The 21,114-nt window shown below is 37.6% G+C and overlaps 1 protein-coding gene across 1 annotated transcript in view; it reads left to right on the top strand.

Moving 5' to 3' along the window:
- Positions 1–721: 721 nt before the first annotated feature.
- trappc10 (trafficking protein particle complex subunit 10) overlaps positions 722–21,114 on the top strand; it is a 25,320-nt gene continuing 4,927 nt past the window's right edge. The window contains exons 1-19 of the mRNA XM_058791173.1: positions 722–934; positions 3,198–3,279; positions 4,919–5,054; positions 6,167–6,363; positions 7,510–7,705; positions 7,976–8,087; positions 8,841–9,088; positions 10,231–10,377; positions 10,469–10,583; positions 11,085–11,161; positions 11,251–11,342; positions 11,672–11,812; positions 12,114–12,238; positions 14,162–14,667; positions 16,198–16,339; positions 16,772–16,930; positions 19,544–19,773; positions 20,599–20,699; positions 20,791–20,917. Coding sequence (XP_058647156.1) covers positions 874–934; positions 3,198–3,279; positions 4,919–5,054; positions 6,167–6,363; positions 7,510–7,705; positions 7,976–8,087; positions 8,841–9,088; positions 10,231–10,377; positions 10,469–10,583; positions 11,085–11,161; positions 11,251–11,342; positions 11,672–11,812; positions 12,114–12,238; positions 14,162–14,667; positions 16,198–16,339; positions 16,772–16,930; positions 19,544–19,773; positions 20,599–20,699; positions 20,791–20,917 — 2,994 coding nt within the window. The 5' untranslated portion in view covers positions 722–873. The remainder of the gene's footprint in view (positions 935–3,197; positions 3,280–4,918; positions 5,055–6,166; positions 6,364–7,509; positions 7,706–7,975; positions 8,088–8,840; positions 9,089–10,230; positions 10,378–10,468; positions 10,584–11,084; positions 11,162–11,250; positions 11,343–11,671; positions 11,813–12,113; positions 12,239–14,161; positions 14,668–16,197; positions 16,340–16,771; positions 16,931–19,543; positions 19,774–20,598; positions 20,700–20,790; positions 20,918–21,114) is intronic.

Genomic DNA, 21,114 nt, shown 5'->3' with positions numbered 1-21,114 from the left:
TTTTGGGTTTTAGTTTACTATATTGTTACTATTATTATTATTATTATTATCATGTTATATACGTTTATAAGTAATGAATATGTCTTACATTTTTATGGTTCTAGTGTTAGTAATTTTGTGGTTTGGTCATTTTAATTTTTTATTAATTTTGTACATCAAGTTAAAATAAATGAAAATGACAATCGTTGCCTTGGCCACTAGCTGAAATAAAATTAGTTTAAAAATAAATTTTATTTAATTACATTTTATTTTATGTTAGTTAACATTTATTTTATTTTAAGTTACGATTTTTTTTTTTTAAAGATTTTGGTTTTAGTTTACTATATTGTTACTAATATTATTATTATTATGTTATATAAGTTTATTTTATATCAAGTAATGAATATATTGTTATGGTTCTAGTTTTAGTAACTATGCTGTGTATTAAATTATACATGACCACTAACAAGCATGCATAAAAGAATAAATAAAGTACTGAGCACCTGACACACACTCATTTTGGGCTTCAAATAAAAGCCTGACTTAAAATATACGAAAAATCAATGTTGTCTTTGCGTGCAATAAATATTTCACAGTGTAAACACCGTATCAAAATAAATAAAAAAACTTATAGAATTTATAGAATAAATTGCATTACAGACCAGCAATAGTCACTAAAGACAGAAAAAAAGAATTGCTTTAAAGCTTTTATAATGTCTTGTTTTGTACAAAGTAGCGCGTGTACATCCGGTGTGGCAGTGACGCGGGCGGAAGTCGTCACTCCGTGTCAGCAGATAGGAAATGGAGAGTGAAGGGGCCTCATCGATACATTAGCAGCGGTGATTGTGATCGATTACTCTGTTGATGGTGGACTGAAGCTGATGAACGGAACCCATGGAGCCCCATGAGGAGAAGCCCATCATCTACACGATGGAGAACAAACCTATAGTGACCTGTGAGTGACAGACAGACAGACATACAGATGTGTGTGTGTGTGTGTGTGTGTGTGTGTGTGTGTGTGTGTGTGTGTGTGTGTGTGTGTGTGTGTGTGTGTGTGTTCTGACAGTAATGCTGCTCGCTCGTATATTCACACACACTCTCAGACTCGTCTGTGTTTGTTCTGATCGATCACTGATTCATTCTGTCTTCATGACTGCAGCAGCAGCGATGCTTCACATCTGATTCATAATGCGAGATATTCCTCATATCATCATAGAAATCATGACATATCAGAGAATTTCACAACGATTGTGAGTCTGTACTTCGCTGGTTTGCTGTTAGCTCGATGTTGCTCGTGTAGAGTTAAATCCTGAACGAGTCGTTCGTTGAATCGGTTCTTATCCATGAATCGGTTTGAATAAGTCACGCGATAATTAATGAAATATCAGGGGATTCAAAGTCATGCAGATTCATGGGTCACAACACTTACACTAACAAAACGCATTGTGGTATTCTTGTGGGTTTTTTGTTTACCACATACTGTTAGATGTGCCTCGGTGAATCATGTCAAAGCTGAGAGATATGAATACAGTAATCATCCATCAGTTTATGCTTCAAATACAGTCACTGAACTGCAGTCTGTTGGTGTTTCATTGGATAGTTCTTCAACCCAAACTCATAAGAGCAAGTATCTTAATGTAAATATCAGCTACATCAGTATTTACTATCAAGTTACACAACCAGTCAAAACCTTCTGAACAGTGAGATTTTTAATGTTTTTAAAGAAGTCTCTTCTGCTCAGCAAACCTGCATTTATTTGATCCGAAGTACAGCAAAAGCAGTAATATTTTTACTATTTAAAACAGCTGTTTTCTATGTGAATATGTGTTAAACTGTAATTTATTTCTGTGATGCGCAGCTGTATTTTCAGCATCATTACTGCAGTCTTCAGCGTCACATGATCTTCAGAAATCATTCTGATATACTGCTCAAGAAACATTTATTATTATTATTATCAATATTTAAAACAGTCGAGTACATTTTTATTCAGGATTCTTTGATGAATAAAAAGATCCAAAGATTAGCGTTTATCTGAAGTAAAATGCTTTTGTAATATTATACATGATACCATTCAAAAGCTGGGAGTCAGCATACGTTTTTTGGGGGAAATAAATTATAGAAATTAATACTTTTATTTAGCAAGGATGCTTTAAATTGATGAAAGACGTTTAATGTTATGAAAGATCTCTATTTCAGATAAATGCTGTTCTTCTGAACTTTCTATTCATCAAAGAAACATGAAGAAATGCTACTCCGCTGTTTTTAACATAATAATAATAATAATAATATAATTTCTGAAGATCATGTGACGCTGAAGACTGCAGTAATGATGCTGAAAATACAGCTGCGCATCACAGAAATAAATTACAGTTTAACACATTCACATAGAAAACAATTATTTTAAATAGTAAAAATATTTCACAATATTACTGCTTTTGCTGTGTTTTGGATCAAATAAATGCAGGTTTGTTGAGCAGAAGAGACTTCTTTAAAAACATTAAAAATCTCACTGTTCAGAAGGTTTTGACTGGTGGTGTGTGTGTCAAAGCGCTAGCGTCTACATTAGTGTCATGCTACAGCTGTTTTAGAAACTGTTTCCATCGTGAATATCAGTGAGTCTCATCAGTGTCGGTGTGAGCTGCTGTGTGTGTGTGTGTGTGTGTGTGTGTGAGAGTGTGAGCTGCTGTGTGTGTGTGTGTGTGTGAGAGAGAGTGTGAGCTGCTGTGTGTGTGTGAATTGTGTGAATTGCGCACTATATATATATATATATACAGTATATGTGTGTGCTTGTGGTTTCACCATGACATTAAAGAAAGGCAGCAGCTATTTACACTGTGTTAAAATAGCAAGATTTTCTGCTATTTATGCTACTTATTGCAAATAGTGGCAATTATCTGCTCCTCAGTATTGTAGCACATAATAAAACAGTACGCAATAATAACGTATTGAGTGTAAATTATAGTTTTAATTCAAATTAGGCAATTAAATGGATGCCACCTTATTGGGTCAATAAAGCCCTCCCTACACCTACCTGATACTTTATTTTCAACTTTTTGATTATTTCCTTCATTTTTATTGAAAATAAATGCCTTTCTGATGCGATATGAAATTTGAAAAGGGAGAACAAAAGTTTGGCAAAAGGCAGGTTCATACTCGGGTTGATCGACACTCCGTTAAAGAAAAGGTAACGTGTGTGTGTGTGTGTGTGTGTTGCGCAGGTGCGGGCGATCAGAACCTGTTCACAGCTCTGTACGGATCACTGACCCAGCAGCTGCCCAGAGAGCCCATGGAGTGGAGGAGGTGAGAGCTCTTATTATACACTAGAGTCTAGGGATGTAATGATATTATCAGTGTCGTGAGATCGCGATAGCAAAACTGTCTCGATATTAAGTGGTTATTTAAATATTAAATAAGTGTATATTTATATATTTAAAAATATAATATATTTAAACGTCTTATTCTAACATGAAAGGTGTGTAAAGTTGTGTTTTGGGTCATGATGCTTTGGCGCAGTATCTGTGAAAGGAACTCAAAGCGAAAGCACAATATTCTTCATCAAGTCTGTTTTAAAGCGAAGCTGCTTGGTTCAGACGATCAGCTGGTGATCCTGTGTTTTCCGCGTCTCAGAACGGCTCCGTTCACACTGAATGAATGCAGTCGACTCCTTTATTACACGTTCTGTGAGTTTAGCGCGCGTCACCAGTTCTGCTTTATTTCAGCGGCAGATGATTACAGCGTTTCACTAGATTTGTAGCGAGACATGTTTTTCTGCCTGTTTTCACTGAAGCTGGAGTTTCCTTCAAAATAAAAGCTTAAAGCGCAGCTTGAATTACTGACTTGGACTTGGTTCTGTGAATCAGTTGTTGATTGGATGTTGAGATGTGGGCGTGGCTCTGTGTGAGCTTGAGGGGCGGAGTTTAAAAGCACTAAATTCTGATTAAACATTACGAGCTCAAAACATAAAAAAATGAAGCTAATGCACAAATGAATCATTCACAGTAAGATCTATAAGATGCTTTCAGATAATAGATTGTACAAGAAAGTCTTAATTATGATCTCAAGAGGTCTTAAATTTGGGTACGGAAAGACTACAATTACGATATGTGACGATTAAACTTCAGAAGACTATGATTTCATTCAATAAACATGCCGTTTCAAAGTCGTCTGCTTTCTGCACAGCCATTACCAGAGAAACGGTTATATTTCTGCCGTTCTGAAAGCGCCACCTGCTGGCAGAGAATGAATCTGCATTTCCAATAAGCCCTTCTGCTGTTTTTGTTCAGACCAATGCGAAAATCCACCCATGCAACCACGCAGAGCTATAAATGTGAACTAGTGGATCGATAAGAAGATAATTCATCATCATAACCTGTTATTTAATTTACTGTATATAATACTTTATTGATAATTGTTTAAATTAATATAATAATTAATACTTTTGACTCATCCGTTTTCTTAAAAATGGCTGAAATGTGAAGTGTATCATTTTATAAAACTTTTTGTTTTTGTGAAAACTTGTATCTGAACTGTAAATCATGCTTTTTACAGTCATTTTACAGTTTAATGTGTTACTATAGACATTGCCCTACCCTGCTCAGATGGTATTCATTTTATTTGTGCAGGTCTTTAAAAAAGGTCTTAAATTTGAGCTTAAAAATCCTGCAGAAACCCTGAATAAGGAAGCGCTCTCTGTCACATGATCTTGGGAAATCCAGTCATTAAAAAGCTCTTTCTGTTTAGAAAGGGCCAGATCTGGAAGAGTTTGTCCAGCTCAGCGTTTCCTAAGTGTTTGTATGTTTGATAAGAGCTGCTTTCATACAGACGCTCAAAGAGGTCAGAGCAGAAGAAGGTCTTTAGGAAAGGGTTAAAGGAAATGAAGGTCCAGCAGGGATGGATTGATCTTCATCTCGTGTCATTAATCAGATGTTTCTCGTCTCAGGTCTTACGGACGAGCACCGAAGATGATCTATCTGGAAGCTAATTTTGTCCAGTTTAAGGAGGAGCTGCTTCCTAAAGAGGGCAATAAAGCGCTGCTGACGTTCCCCTTCCTGCACATCTACTGGACCGACTGCTGCGTGAGTCTCGCATTAGACATCATAGCTGTGTCCCGAACGACTTGCTGTGTGCTCTGCCGTCGAGTGTGCGAGTTTTAGCAGGTTATTTTGCCATCAGCATAAGTCTGATAGTCTCATTCCTTCTGCTGTGTGTTAAAAGAAGCAAGAAGAGTCCATCATTCAAAAGGGGTTTTTTCCTGTTAATTAAGAGCATCATCTGAGTAGTGCATAAGTAACATTTTTCAGTCTCACCGGGGCAGAATTGCAATATTTGACAATTAAAAAAATTGCATTGGTGTATAAGACGCATTTTATTATTAAAATTCAGAAATAATTTAAATGCCGATAAATGAAAGGGTTACAAACATTATAAAGCTCTGTAAATGTGTTTAATTCCTCTCAATCTACAACAAATCCTTAACATTTAATGTATTCAGAACGGGACAGCAATGAAAAATAGAGTACAAATTGCAAAAAGTGTGAAACAAACATAAATAATAATAGTGTAATTTATTATAAGCAACATTTATCATAAATGCCAAGCCAAAAATAATGTATTTAAAGTGAAACTGAAACTGCTGGCATGTGAGAAATGCGCTACACAAATAAACATGGGCTCACATATCTCTATTATTCAACACGCATACTAATGTTTTATGTCCTTGACATCGCTGTGTTTTTAAATAAAAAAAAATATATATATATATTTTATAAAAAATTTTACACTTTATTACATTTATAAATAAAAAGTAAGTATAAATAAAAGTATAAAATCTTGAAAAGTATAAAAAAAACTAATACAACAAATACTTTTTCAAAAATATATAATTTAATTAAAAAAAAATCTATATAAATATAACAAATCTTAAGAACATCTTGACGCTAACTGTGTTTTAGAAGTCGCTTTAGGATATATGTTTCTAAATAACTGTTTTATAATGATTAAATAATTATGTTGACATTAATTATTTATAACTACCTATTTTACAAAAATAGAGTTTAAAGAATAATATTTCAGTGGATAAATGTTGGTAATATCCAAATGTTTTAATCTATTTTTGTGTACAAATGTCTGAGCTTGTTTGCTCAAACAACTAATTGTGTGTGTGTGTGTGTGTGTGTGTGTGTGTCAGGACACGGAGGCGTACAAGGCGTCTGTGAAGGAGGACATGCAGCGCTGGCAGGCGGCTCTGCGTCTGCACGGCTCGGTGGATTGGCTCATCGTGGTCGTGGAGAGCGACAACAAGAAGAAGAACAAGACCAACATCCTGCCGCGCACCTCCATCGTGGACAAGATCCGCAACGACTTCTGCAACAAGCAGAGCGACAGGTGAGCGTCTGAAATAGCTCCTGATCCCAGCATGCTCTGCTATCCGACGCAGCAGCTGTCTGCATTTACTGCTGATGATTACTTTACACACTCAGCGTCTGATGAACACACATGCAGCGGTCAGGCACAGCTGAGGGTTTAACTTCTGCGGCACATAATCAACAATTAATCAGTGGTTATCAGTGTTTTGAGATTATCCATAACTGAGCCTGATCAACTGAGCTCACTGCTGCTGGGGTGTTCTGGGTAATTTCATGCTGTCAGTATTCAAAAGTCATAAGTATAATGCTTTACATTCATTTTAAGTTTTTTATACTTTTATACAATTATAAAAAATAAAATGTGACCCTGGAGCACAAAACCGGTCAATTTTTTTGAAATTGAGATTTATACATCATCTGAAAGCTGAATAAATAATCTTTCCATTGATGTATGGTTTGTTGGACAATATTTGTCTGAGATACAACTATTTGAAAATCTGGAATCTGAGGGTGCAAAATAACACATTTGCCCACACAGTCTAAATGTAATTTTTAGAAATGTATGTGTTTGATTTTTAATAGTTTATTGAATTTTTATAACATTTGTTTTAAAAATAAATCTAAATAACAAATGTAAAAATATAAAAACATTGTGTAATAACACATTTTTAAGTACGATTATAAAAATGTATATATTAAAACATTATAATTTAATATTTTTAAGAAATATAACTAAAATCTAGAAAATAAAGTTTTAAAAAATCACATTGAGTGAGATGATGAATATTTATTTGGATTGTGAAATGTTAAGCTATATTATTGGTCGTTATTATAAACAGGCTGGGAGAGTTTCATGAAAGATTACTTAAATGAAATAAATATAATTCTTATTTATTTTTATTTTTTTATACTTTATTATATTTTAATATTTGTATTTTTTAAAGGAAATTATTGAAATTATAAATGTAAAAGATAATAAAGCAAATACGTTTTTAAATAAATATGAAATAAATAAATATTTTCAGAAAACAAGACAAAATATCTTAAGTAATTTTACTTTAAGTAAATACATCCTGATTCAAGAATTTGTAGATATTTATACTAGAAAAGGAGAAATGTTTTGCGGTGTGCTGACTGTAAGCAAGCGTTTGCTGTGTGTGTGCAGGTGCGTGGCTCTGTCCGACCCGCTGAAGGAGTCGTCTCGCTCGCAGGAGTCCTGGAGCTCGTTCCTCACTAAGCTGCGCACGCTGCTGCTCATGTCCTTCACCAAGAATCTGGGCCGCTTCGAGGACGAGATGAGGACGCTGCGAGAGAAACGCACCGAGCCCGGCTGGAGCTTCTGCGACTACTTCATGGTGCAGGTGAGAGCCGCCAATCACACGCTCGGATATCATTGTGACCCTGGACCACAAAACCAGTCAATGTTTTAAACTGAGATTCATCTGAAAGCTGAATAAATAATCTTTCCATTGATGTATGGTTTGTTAGGATCGGACAATATTTGTCTGAGATGCAACTATTTGAAAATCAGAATTGTGACCCATGCAATGTATTGTTGGCTATTGCTGTGCTGCTTACGACTGCTTGTGCTGCAGGGTGATGTGTGATCTGTGAATCTGTGTGTTGATCAGGAGGAGCTGGCGTTTGTGTTCGAGATGCTGCAGCAGTTTGAAGACGCTCTGGTCCAGTATGATGAACTCGACGCTCTTTTCACGCAGTATGTGCTCAACTTCGGCGCTGGAGGTAAACCGTCATCCAACCGTTAATTGGATTATGTTAAGATGTGATATTGTTGCTCAGTAGTATTTTTCCACTGCCCACACAGCCTCGATTACATTGGCAGAAAGATTAGTAAAATAAATAAATATGATTAATAAATGTTTATAATTTATTATATTTTATAAAATATCTTTAAAAATTAAATGTCAGTATAATTATACAAATATAATTTTATTTAAATTATAAAAATTAAATAATTAAAAAATATATATTGTTACAAATGTTTTTTATCAGAATTTATCAAAATATGTTTAAAGGACTTTTGGATTTTATAAATATTGTCCATCACGATTTAATTGGATTATGTTAAGCCATGATATTGGTTAGTACAGAAAGGTTATTAAAATAAAGTGAACAATATATTTTTATGTTTTGTTTAATTTCTTATATTTTATTCAATATTTATATTTATTAAATTATATATATATTTTTAATTTATGGAAAATTATATTCATATAATAAACTATTAAAAATAAAAATACTTTTTAAAGAATAAATATGATTAAAATATAGTTCAATGCATTATTTAAAATATATCTAAAATGATAAAAATATTATAAATATAATAATGTTTTGCTTTTTAATAGGAAATTATTGGAATAAGGTGCACCCATGAAATGCTCACAGTAGAGAAATGCAGGAAGTAAATGGAGGTGATTTCTTCGGATGATGTATCTGAGCAGGTTTGACTCGTCGTGTGTGTTTCCTGGTGTTCAGACGGCGCTAACTGGCTGGGCTCGTTCTGTCAGCCGGTGCGGAGCTGGAACGGGCTGCTGCTGCGGCGGCCCATCGACATGGAGAAGCGTGATCTGATCCAGAAAGGAGAGGCCAGCCTGCTGGACCTGCGCAGCTACCTGTTCTCCCGCCAGTGTACGCTGCTCATCTTCCTGCAGAGACCCTGGGAGGTGACCGCCCGCGCCCTCGAGCTGCTACACAACTGCGTGCAGGAGCTGCGGCTGCTGGAGGTGTGTGTTTTACCGCCGTTTACACGGTGCTAGCTGTGGGGCGTTTCAGATGTTTTTGGGGTGTTTCAGGCGTTTTGGGCGTATTTCAGCTGTTTTTGGGGCGTTTCAGGCGTGTTTCAGACATGTTTTGGGCGTATTTCAGCCATTTTTGGGGCGTGTGTGTTTCAGTCATTTTGGGGCATATTTCAGCTGTTTTTGGGGCGTGTTTCAGGCGTTTTGGGGGCGTTTCTCAGGTGTTTTGGTGGCATGTTTTAGTTGTTTGTGGGGCGTGTTTCAAGTGGTTTGGGGTATGTTTCAGGCATTTTGGGGCATGTTTCAAACATGTTTGTGGCGTATTTCAGCCATTTTTGTGGCGTGTTTCAGCCGTTTTTGGGGCGTGTTTCAAGTGGTTTGGGGCATGTTTCAGACATCTTTTGGGGCGTATTTCAGCTGTTTTGTGGGCGTTTAAGTGAGTTTCAGGCGAGTTTCTGGTGTGTTTCAGACATTTTTGGGGCATGTTTCAGGCATTTCTCAGGTGTGTTTCAGACATGTTTGGGGCATATTTCAACCATTTTTTTGGGCGTGTTTAAGACATGTTTGGGGCGTTTTTGGGCTTTGTTTCAGGCATGTTTCAGATGTGTTTCAGGTGTGTTTGGGGCATATTTCAGGTGTTTTGGGGTGTGTTTCAGGCGTGTTTCAGATGTGTTTCAGACATGTTTGGGGCATATTTCAGCCATTTTTTGGGCGTGTTCAAGACATGTTTGGGGCGTTTTTGGGCTTTGTTTCAGGCATGTTTCAGATGTGTTTCAGGTGTGTTTGGGGCATATTTCAGGTGTTTTGGGGTGTGTTTCAGGCGTGTTTCAGACAAGTTTGGGTGTATTTCAGCCGTGTTTGGGGTGTGTTTGAGCCGTGTTTGGGGCGTGTTTAAGGTGTGTTTGGGGCATGTTTCAGCCGTGTTTGGGGTGTGTTTGAGCCGTGTTTGGGGCGTGTTTAAGGTGTGTTTGGGGCGTGTTTCAGACGTGTTTGGGGCGTGTTTCAGCCATGCTTGGGCTATGTTTCAGCCGTGTTTGGGGTGTGTTTCAGACATGTTTGGGGCGTGTTTGAGATGTGTTTGGGGCGTGTTTAAGGCGGCTCTGATGTGTGTGTGTGTGTGCATGCTGCAGGTGTCTGTGGTGAGCGGCGCTCTGGACTGCTGGGTGTTTCTCAGCTGTCTGGAGGTCCTGCACCGGATCGAGGGCTGCTGCGACCGCAGCCAACTGGAGGCCAACTCCTCCCACACCGTGGGCCTGTGGACCTATGCCACTGAGAAGGTACGGATCAGACATGGCAAACGCACTCGAAGGCACGTGACAGTGGCCCGTTTGGGCTTATATCTTCATTCATGTGTGATATTGTGTGCAGCTGAGGTCTCTGGGCGATCTGTGCGGTCTGGTGTCCGAGAACGGCCCAAACTCTGAGGACCTGAACAAAACCGTAGACCTGCTGGCTGGTCTGGGAGCAGAGAGACCAGAAACAGGTAAATATGATGAAATAACGCATCATATAAACACATACAAGAAGTCTCTGCTCATCGAGGCTGCATTTATATGATCAAATATACAGTAAAAATTGTGAAATAATATTGCAATGTAAAAAATCTGTGTTTAACTGTTAAACTGTAATTTATTTCTGTGATGCGCAGCTGAATTTTCAGCATCATTACTGCAGTCTTCAGAGTCACATGATCTTCAGAAATTACAGTTTAACACATATTCACATAGAAAACAGCTATTTTACATTGCAATAATATTTCACTATTTTTACTGTGTTTTTGATCAAATAAATGCAGCCTCGATGAGTAGAAAAGACTTCTTTCAAGAACATTAAAAATCATAACTATTCCAAACATTTGACTGGTGGTGTATATATATATATATAAATAAAGCTCATCACTAATGAGGAGATTCATGAGCAGCTCACAGATGTGTGCAGATTGTGTTTCAGTGGTTAAAGTGTGTTTGTAATCTCCGTGTCTCAGCGAACAGTCCTCAGAGTCCGTATAAGAAGCTGAAGGAGGCGTTATCGTCTGTGGAGGCCTTTGAGAAACACTATCTGGTGAGTGTTCGGTCTCTAGTCTGCGAGTGTTTATTTTAGCGCTGTGATTACTGGGTTTATTTTTGCTCATGGTTTGTGTGTCTGATCAGGAGCTGTCTCACGCCGCTATGGAGATGTACAGGGCGATCGGGCGGCTGCGTTCGGCTCGGCTGGTGGGGAAGAGTCTGGCCGAGTACTACATGTGAGCACGATTTAACATCAGAAACACGTGTGACGCAGAGGGAGTGTGTTTGTGTTATTAATTGTGACCCTGGAGCACAAAACCAGTCATATGTCATCTTTCCATTGATGTATGGTTTGTTGGACAATATTTGTCTGAGATACAACTATTTGAAAATCTGGAATCTGAGGGTGCAAAAAAATCTAAATATTGAGAAAATCACCTTTAAAGTTGTTCAAATGATTTTTGGCATAAAAGAAAAATAGATCATTTTGACCCATACAATGTATTGTTGGCTATTGCTACAAATATACCTGTGTGTGTGTGTGTGTGTGTGTGTGTGTGTGCAGGAGGAAGGGTGACCCTCTGAGCGCTGAGAACTTCCTGCTGGATTCTCTGAAGTCGTACGTGTCGGAGAGCTGGAGTTTGCCGCTCACACACACACGCAAACAGATCGCTGAGTGTCAGAAACAGCTGCAGAAGATGGAAGAGTATCCTTCACTCATCACTGCGCTTCACGACACGCCTCACACACAACCTCCAGTGCATGAGAGGAAAAGAAAAAGACCTGAGATTATGAAACTGAAATATTTCTGTTTATTTTACTGTAGTTTTATATTTTTTAATACTTTATTATATTTTGATCATTTATTTATATTTGCTGAATTAAAAAAAAATTAATAAATATATATATTTATTTTTTTATTGTTTATTTATTTATTTTTTTGGGGGATAAATGTTCGTCATTAGCTGTCGCACGTGGGTGTGTGGTTTCTTTGACCGTGTCTGTAGATACCTGCAGACGAGCGCTCTGCTGGCCAGCGACACCAACCTGAGCGATGAAGAGAGGAGACACTTCTGCCAGGAGATCCTGACCTTTGCCAGCCAGACCGCAGAGGGCAAAGGTCAACAGAAAGGTCAGCTTTGAGTTCTGAGTGTGTTTACTACAGCTAATCCTGACAAAAACACTATAAAAGTCTCAGAACCGTACACTTTATTCCAGGTCTCATGTCTGTTCTCACATTGTTCATTTAAATAATGATGAAAATAAAATAAAAGTAATAATTATAAATATACAAAAAATAAAATATATATATAATAAAAGTATAGATTAAATAATACCGTATTGACCCGAATATAAGACGACCCCCCCCCCCCCCTTTTTTTGCAGATGTACCTTTTGGAAAATGGCTTTTTGAAAACCAAATCTTGTTTTTTCTCTCTCTCTGTAAAACACATTTTTTTCTTAAATTATTTTCATATTGCATATTTTTCCTATTTTAATTTTTTTTTTTTTTTTTTTTTTTTTGAAAGTATGGTAAATACTGGTAAAATGTACCAACAATGACATTGAAAAATATACACTTTTTGATATACAATAAAAATAACAGGTAGCCCATCTGAATTATATAACAATTAGGCTATCCATCTCATAGTAGCCTACCAAAATCTTATTAAGAATAGAAGTGAAATCTTATTGTAGTCTTCAAATCTGGGTAATGTCTTATGGTTGAAAATCACTTACAGAGGAAGTTTGTTCCCATCAGACTAACATGACAGTCATGACTCTGCCGCTGTAAGCTTTTCTTTTTCTTTTGTTTTCACTCAAGATCTTTAAAACACACATTACATTACATATTTCATGGCACACTCGTTTTATGTGTTTTTGGCGCCACCTATTGTGGGTGTATTATTGACATGTCAAAGTCTAGACCCTGAATATAAGAGGACAGCATTTTTTCAGATGTATTTCCAAGAAAAAAACATCGTCTTATATTCGGGTCAATGCGGTAATAAAAATATATTTAAATATAAAAAAATTAACAACTAAAATATTTTATAAAGTAAAATTATATAAAAAAATAAATAAATTAAAAATTAAAAATATTTTATATATATATATATATATATATATTTTTTTTTTTTTTAATTCATTTGAAAGGTTAACTCTGTATTAACCACAGATGCCATCTGAACCGTCTGTTCTTATGTTTCTCTTTACTCACGGACAAAAGAAAGAAAATTATAAAATAAAACGACAACAAAAAAAGAAATATAAAAATTTTTAAATAAATACAATTATAAATTTATTTACGTATTTATTTTATTTTCTCCCGGAAAGGTCAACTTTGTTGTGAGTTAACTACAGCTGCTAGGCTACAAAACTGTTTTTATTTTTATTTTTATTGAACAATGGTTTACTGAACAAATTGCTCTTTCTTAAAATAAATTAAATTGTAATTAAAATTTTCTTAGGGATAAAAATCTACCTCAGCTTCTGCTCTAAACTACAGGGAGCCCTTTTACATTACAATAAGATTACAATTAACAACAGAACCCAAACTTAAATTCAATTAGGCTACTGTTTATTTTTAACTATAATAATCAACACTCAGATTTAAAAAAATAATTATGCAAACATGTAAATTGTTTTTAAATTAACTTGTATTTAAATTATGCAATTTCAATTTGTTGTTGAAATATAATAATTTACAGAGTCATAAGATTTAAACATATACATTAAATAATTAAGACTTCACTAACAGGTAAAATAAATATAATGAAGTATAGTCTAATATTTTGCGAAATGCTCTTGTCTAGACTTAATTTCTATAGCAAATAACGAGCTGTAGACGCTGATGACTTGCCTGAGGTTAATGAAATGCTACGTGACGTTTTGTTTGCAAGCTAATTTTAATGACGTCTTTCCACGGTTGAAACACGGAGTGATTGCGGTTAGGGGTGAGATGTTCATTCATGTTTATTTCGTGTTAAAACTAGTAGTAAAGATTTATCGTATCAGACTGACTGCATTAATCTTGTGTTTCTGGCTCTGACAGACGCGCGTGTGGCTCTGAGCATGAGCTCCTTCACTCGTCTGCAGGAGCTGCGTTTCCGTCCGTCCTCGGCGCTGGTGCACGTGAGCGCCGCCCTGCAGCTGGAGCTGCGTCTCTGCAGTCTGATGCCCGTTCCTGTGACGCTGGAGCAGATCTCCGCCAGCATACACTTCACACAGGAGCAGCCGGGCTCCACGGCACAGAAGCGGGCCGCTCAGAACCCCGACGGCACCGTGACCTTCCCTGCGGCCAGCCCGGCGACTGCGTCTGCGTCTGCGCTGGAGCTCTGCGAGATCCTGGAGCACAGTCCGTCTGAGAGCGCGCTGAGCTCCGCCGGCGTGGCCTGCAGGAACATGCACCTGCTGCTGCGCCGGAACGACAGCGCCGCCTCGCTGGACACACCTAACACCGCACTGACCGCTCTCGCTCCGGAGGACGGCGCGCAGATGCTGAGGGCCAGGGATGTCACGCTGTTGCCTGGCAACAACAGCATCGTCTTCACCGCACCTGTGAGAAGAGCTTCATTTCATCAGATTATAGCAGAGATTCCCAAACTGGAGTTCACTGATATGTTCGCTCATAAAGAATCATAAAAATCTAATAATAAAATGAATATAAAATGTTACTTTATATATATATATATATATATATATATATATATATATATATATATATATATATATATATATATATATATATATATATATATAATATGAGAAAATATAATAAAAATAAAATACTTCATAAAAATGTACTTTTTTACTAAAGTAAAACACTTTAGATTAAATAGTAATAGTAAAACTATTAAATTAAAACAGATAACTTAAAGGGTCATGACATGGATTTTTTACAATTATTTATTTATTTATTTATTTATTTTATTATTTTGATTTACTATTAAACTTGCAGGATGTTTTAATGGTACAAAGATATGCCAAGACATCAAGGCAAATTTGATTTCTCATGTCATGACCCCTTTAAAATAAAAACAATTAAAATAAAATGCTTGCTAAAAATTAAATCGTTAAAAATGTAAAGATTAAATAATTTAAAATAAAAACACTCAAACACTTGCTAAAATTAATTATATCTTAAAAATGTAAAAAAAATAATTTAAATCAAAGTAAAATTAAAATTAGCAATTTTAAATAAAACTTAAAAATAAAATATAAAAATGTAAAATAAATAATTTTCAAATATATATATTTTTTGTTTACCTACAGTCATGGCCAAAAATATCGGCACCCTTGGTAAATATGATCAAAGGAGGCTGGGGAAATTAATCTGCATTGTTAATCCTTTTGATCTTTTATTTTTAAAAAATCACAAAAATCTAACCTTTCATTGGATAATAAAAATTTAAAATGGGGGGGAAATATCATTATGAATTAAATATTTTTCTCAAATACATGTTGGACACAATATCTCTGAAGTATATTCCCATTCATATTCACAATTTTGAGCACTCCAGGGTGATTATGAACATGAAATTATCCAGCCATGGCTTCCTGTTTCACAGAAATATAAATAGGAGGGAAAACAAAGCCCAAATTCCCTTAATCATCATCACAATGAGAAAAACCAAAGAATATATTTCTGATGTGCAGCAAAAGATAATTGAGCTTCACAAATTAGTGAAGTGGCTTTAAGAAAACAGCTAGAGCAGTGAAAATTCCCATTTCCACCATCAGGGCAATAATTTTTTTAATAAAAGATCAAAAGGATTAACAATGCAGATTAATTTTCACAGCCTTCTTTGATCATATTTACCAAGGGTGCCGATATTTTTGGCCATGACTGTATGTCATGTGACCACTGTCCAACATTAAAAAAAAACAACAACATGTGAATGGTTAAATTATAGAAATATTAACTTAAAATGTCAGAGGAGACTTTAAGTAAATATTTTAGGTCAAAGGGATTCAGCTGACAAAACTGTTTTGGGAATCTCAGGCTTACAGGGTAAAAATGTGATAAACACCACATTTTATGTGATTTCATACATGTTTTTAAAATGACTGAATGTGTGGTTTTGTCAGAGTCAGAAGCCGGGTGTGTATACTCTCCGGCAGCTGTGTGCGACGCTGGGCCGAGTGCAGTTCATTCTGCCACATCTTTACCCTGTGGTTCAGTATGAGGTTTACTCTCAGGAGCCTCAGCTCAGCATCCAGCCGCTCACAGGTGTGTGTGTGTGCGCGAGCATGTGTGACCGTATGTAGGTGTGTGTGTGTGTGTGTCTGTGTGTGTGTCTGTGTGTGTGTGTGTGTGTGTGTCTGTGTGTGTGTGTGTGTCTGTGTGTGTGTCTGTGTGTGTCTGTGTGTGTGTGTGTCTGTGTGTGTGTGTGTGTGTGTGTGTGTGTGTGTGTGTGTCTGTGTGTGTGTGTGTCTGTGTGTGTGTGTCTGTGTGTGTGTGTGTGTGTCTGTGTGTGTGTGTCTGTGTGTGTGTGTCTGTGTGTGTGTCTGTGTGTCTGTGTGTCTGTCTGTGTCTCTGTGTGTGTCTGTCTGTGTGTGTCTGTGTGTCTGTGTGTCTGTGTGTGTGTGTGTGTGTGTGTGTGTGTGTGTGTCCGTCCGTCTGCAGTGTCTCTGGCTCACCTGTCGTGTGTTGTTGTCTCAGAGCACCTGTTGGCTGGTTTGCCGCAGCAGGTGAAGTTCACTATCCTGACGGGTCATTATTCGGTGAAGAAGGGCGACGCTCTTCAGCTCAGTAACACTGACTCCATGCCTGTGCTGCACTCGTCCACATGCAGCGCCCGCATCCTCAGCAGCTGCGCAGGTGAGAGACGCTTCAGATTACACTATAAATACACACATCAGAATACTTAAAGGTGGGGTATGTATTTTATCAAAAACGCTTTAGAACATGAGTCAGGGCCGAGTAACAAAACAAACTTGTAGCCAATCAGCAGTAAGGGGCGTGTCTACTCATGATGTGGAGGAGAGAGCGCTCAGGATGGACATTAGCCGAGCCGAGCGACGACAGAAAGATGAAAGATGTGAGGCCGGTTGAATGTACTGCCAAATTCTCTGAAACGCCTTTGGAGACGGCTTATGGTAGAGAAATGAACATTCAATTCACGGGCAACAGCTCTGATGGACATTCCTGCGGTCAGCATGCCAATCGCACGCTCCCTCAAAACCTGCGACATCTGTGGCATTGTGCTGTGTGAGATAACTGCACATTTTAGAGCGGCCTTTTATTGTGGCCAGCCTAAGACACACCTGTGCAATAATCATGCTGTCTAATCAGCATCTTGATATGCCACACCTGTGAGGTGGATGGAGTATCTCGGCTCACTAACACAGATTTAGACAGATTTGTGAACAATATTTGAGAGAAATAGGCCTTTTGTGTACATAGAAAAAGTCTTAGATCTTTGAGTTCAGCTCATGAAGACTGGGGGCAAAAACAAAAGTGTTGCGTTTATCATTTTGTTCAGTGTACCAGTCAAAAGGTCAAAGTGTCTCTTCTGCTCATCAAGGCTGCATTTACAGTGAGGAAAATAAGTATTTGAACACTCTGCTATTTTGCAAGTTCTCCCACTTAGAAATCATGGAGGGTCTGAAATTGTCATCGAGGTGCATGTCCACTGTGAGAGACATAATCTAAAAAAAAATCCAGAAATCACAATGTATGATTTTTAACTATTTATTTGTATGATACAGCTGCAAATAAGTATTTGAACACCTGTCTATCAGCTAGAATTCTGACCCTCAAAGACCTGTTAGTCTGCCTTTAAAATGTCCACCTCCACTCCATTTATTATCCTAAATTAGATGCACCTGTTTGAGGTCGTTAGCTGCATAAAGACACCTGTCCACCCCATACAATCAGTAAGAATCCAACTACTAACATGGCTAAGACCAAAGAGCTGTCCAAAGACACTAGAGACAAAATTGTACACCTCCACAAGGCTGGAAAGGGCTACGGGAAATTGCCAAGCAGCTTGGTGAAAAAGGTCCACTGTTGGAGCAATCATTAGAAAATGGAAGAAGCTAAACATGACTGTCAATCTCCCTCGGACTGGGGCTCCATGCAAGATCTCACCTCGTGGGGTCTCAATGATCCTAAGAAAGGTGAGAAATCAGCCCAGAACTACACGGGAGGAGCTGGTCAATGACCTGAAAAGAGCTGGGACCACCGTTTCCAAGGTTACTGTTGGTAATACACTAAGGCGTCATGGTTTGAAATCATGCATGGCACGGAAGGTTCCCCTGCTTAAACCAGCACATGTCCAGGCCCGACTTAAGTTTGCCAATGACCATTTGGATGATCCAGAGGAGTCATGGGAGAAAGTCATGTGGTCAGATGAGACCAAAATAGAACTTTTGGTCATAATTCCACTAAACGTGTTTGGAGGAAGAAGAATGATGAGTACCATCCCAAGAACACCATCCCTACTGTGAAGCATGGGGTGGTAGCATCATGCTTTGGGGTGTTTTTCTGCACATGGGACAGGCGACTGCACTGTATTAAGGAGAGGATGACCGGGGCCATGTATTGCGAGATTTTGGGGAACAACCTCCTTCCCTCAGTTAGAGCATTGAAGATGGGTCGAGGCTGGGTCTTCCAACATGACAATGACCCGAAGCACACAGCCAGGATAACCAAGAGTGGCTCTGTAAGAAGCATATCAAGGTTCTGGCGTGGCCTAGCCAGTCTCAGACCTAAACCCAATAGAGAATCTTTGGAGGAGCTCAAAGCCAGAAACCTGACTGATCTAGAGAAGATCTGTGTGGAGGTGGGCCAAAATCCCTCCTGCAGTGTGTGCAAACCTGGTGAAAAACTACAGGACACGTTTGACCTCTGTAATTGCAAACAAAGGCTACTGTACCAAATATTAACATTGATTTTCTCAGGTGTTCAAATACTTATTTGCAGCTGTATCATACAAATAAATAGTTAAAAATCATACATTGTGATTTCTGGATTTTTTTTTAGATTATGTCTCTCACAGTGGACATGCACCTCGATGACAATTTCAGACCCTCCATGATTTCTAAGTGGGAGAACTTGCAAAATAGCAGGGTGTTCAAATACTTATTTTCCTCACTGTATTTGATCAAAAATACAGTAAAAATTGTGAAATAATATTGTAATGTAAAACAGCTGTTTTCTAAGTGAATGTGTTAAACTGTAATTTATTTCTGTGACGCAGCGCTGTATTTTCAGCATCATTACTCCAGTCTTCAGCGTCACATGATCTTCAGAAATCATTCTATGTCATTTTATTTTTCAGGATTCACAGATGAATAGAACGTTCAAAAGAACAGAATTTATTTGAAATAGAAATCTTTTAGAAGTCTTAATCAGTTTAAAGCAGCTTTGATGAATGAAAGTGTTATTTTCCTCTTAATAAGATAATTGATGTGTTGTGTTGTTGATCAGAGCTGGTGGCTGAAAGCGCTCTGTCCGTCCAGTCGTCTGAGAAGGTGACGAGCATCTCTCTTCCTGTGACGCCGCCGTATCACACGCTGGAGTTCCTGCTGGACGTTCTGTGTCATATCCCATCATCCCCGGCGCGGATGGAGAGCGAGCGCCTCACTAACGGACAGATCAGTCATCGCACCCGCAGCCGAACGCGCTTCAACAGCGGCATGACCGTCATCGACCAGAAGGTTTGATTCGCCTGATGACTTACAGTTCATATTTATAATTATAAAGTTATTTAAAAAGTAAAGTCAAATTTAAAATAAAAAGTTAATTAAAAAAATTAAAATAATAATTACAGTACTTCAGATGAGAGAGCTTTCACTGTTCTTTATACTGTAAATACTGTAGCACACCGCCTCAAACTCATAACTGCTGAACTGATCTGTAGCCAAGTACTTCTCGCATGAGTCTCTAGAGGAGGCAGAGAAAGTCTCCTCTCAGAACACTTAGAAACGGTTAACAAATAAGGATATTACCAGTACTGTAATGCAACTTGGCAGAGGATGCTGAATTTATTTGTTTGTTTATTTACAGTAACTAACAGTACATTCCAATGTGTGTTTACTGTATATTCAGTTGTTTGGTCTTTGAACTTTTCTCTTCTAGTGCTTTTCATCTACTGTAGGATCACTTTACAGTAGTGTAATGAAAGTTTTCCTAAAGTTTATTGGTGAATTTTACTGTATCTGCAGCGCTCTATTTATGCTGCAGACTGTAACAGGCAAAAATAAAACATGCATTTATTTCATAATGGGATTTTCTTTCTTTTTTTTTTCATTCATTTTAAAATAATCCATAAAAATGGCAAATATATGATATATATTTTTTGCCATTTTTATGGATTTATTTTAAATGAATTTTAAGGATTTCACTTCTAGAATTTTTTTTAATATCAAATGGAAAAGTCTATATAATTAAAAAATATAATATAATAATATTTAGAATAATACATTTATATAATAAAAAATCCTGTCTAAATAAAGGCAAAAATATAAGTGTGTGTGTTTCAGGTGTCTGTCGACTGTCCCTGGTCCATTTACTCCACGCTGGTCTCTCTCACCTTCCACGTGCCCTTTAAAGTCAAACACTCGCTGCTGTCTGCAGGACGGAGGTACTGACCCCTCGTGACCTCTCACACTCTTACAGTGATACTGTAGTAACGGATGGATTGATGTGTTTCCTGTGTGGTTTTATCCCAACAGGAAGTTCATCCAGGTTTGTCTTCAGAATGTATCAGACACTAACTTTCGTCTGACCAATCAGACGCTGACTGAGAATCAACACACACCGTCACTGGAGCTGCTCTCTCTCAACACTAAAACACACAGCGTGAGTCACACACACACACACACACACTCGCTCTCTCACACACACACACTCTCACACTCACTCACACACACACACACGCTCTCTCACACACACACACACACACACACACACACACACACTCACTCACTCACTCACTCACTCAAACACACACACTCAAGCACACACAGACGCGCAGCACACACACACACACACATATG

Source organism: Onychostoma macrolepis, chromosome 11, assembly GCF_012432095.1.
Source record: "Onychostoma macrolepis isolate SWU-2019 chromosome 11, ASM1243209v1, whole genome shotgun sequence".
NCBI lineage: Eukaryota > Metazoa > Chordata > Actinopteri > Cypriniformes > Cyprinidae > Onychostoma > Onychostoma macrolepis.
The sequence above is the reverse complement of the archived record's forward strand: the minus strand, read 5'-3'. Positions and strand labels throughout refer to the sequence as shown.